The 351-nt window shown below is 62.7% G+C and overlaps 1 protein-coding gene across 2 annotated transcripts in view; it reads right to left on the bottom strand.

The window, feature by feature from the left end:
• Nucleotides 1-6: 6 nt before the first annotated feature.
• Nucleotides 7-351, bottom strand: part of LOC119593063 (dopamine receptor 1-like) — a 143952-nt gene continuing 143607 nt past the window's right edge. For both annotated transcript variants that reach the window (XM_037941968.1, XM_037941967.1), the window contains exon 8: nucleotides 7-302. In XM_037941968.1, the coding sequence (XP_037797896.1) occupies nucleotides 95-302 (208 nt within the window). In that variant the 3' untranslated portion in view covers nucleotides 7-94. The remainder of the gene's footprint in view (nucleotides 303-351) is intronic.

Here is a 351-nt window from a genome sequence, read left to right as displayed (position 1 = left end):
ACTAAACCTCGCACTTCACTTTCCCTTCTTCTTCTCCTCCGTTTTCGCTCATTCCCTTCTTTCTTTCCTCCCTCTCTAACCCCGCCCAAAAAAATCAAATCGCCGAAATCTGCTCGAGGATGAGACACCGTTCTCCCGACGAGGCCCTGGAGCGGTCGTGGGAAAAGCGCGGCGTGGCGGCGGCGTCGAGCACAGTGTACTCCGTCAGCGCCGTCGAGGATCCGTTCTGGTGGTGGCGGGGGATGTCCAGGTATCCTGAGCCGCCGCCGGAGCCTCCTGCTGCACTCCTTCCTGGACGGCGTCTGGGGGAGGACGGGGCAGGCGGTCAGAGGGCGAGGGGGAGAGAGGGCG

The sequence above is a fragment of the Penaeus monodon genome, chromosome 31, assembly GCF_015228065.2.
Source record: "Penaeus monodon isolate SGIC_2016 chromosome 31, NSTDA_Pmon_1, whole genome shotgun sequence".
Lineage (NCBI taxonomy): Eukaryota > Metazoa > Arthropoda > Malacostraca > Decapoda > Penaeidae > Penaeus > Penaeus monodon.
The sequence above is the reverse complement of the archived record's forward strand: the minus strand, read 5'-3'. Positions and strand labels throughout refer to the sequence as shown.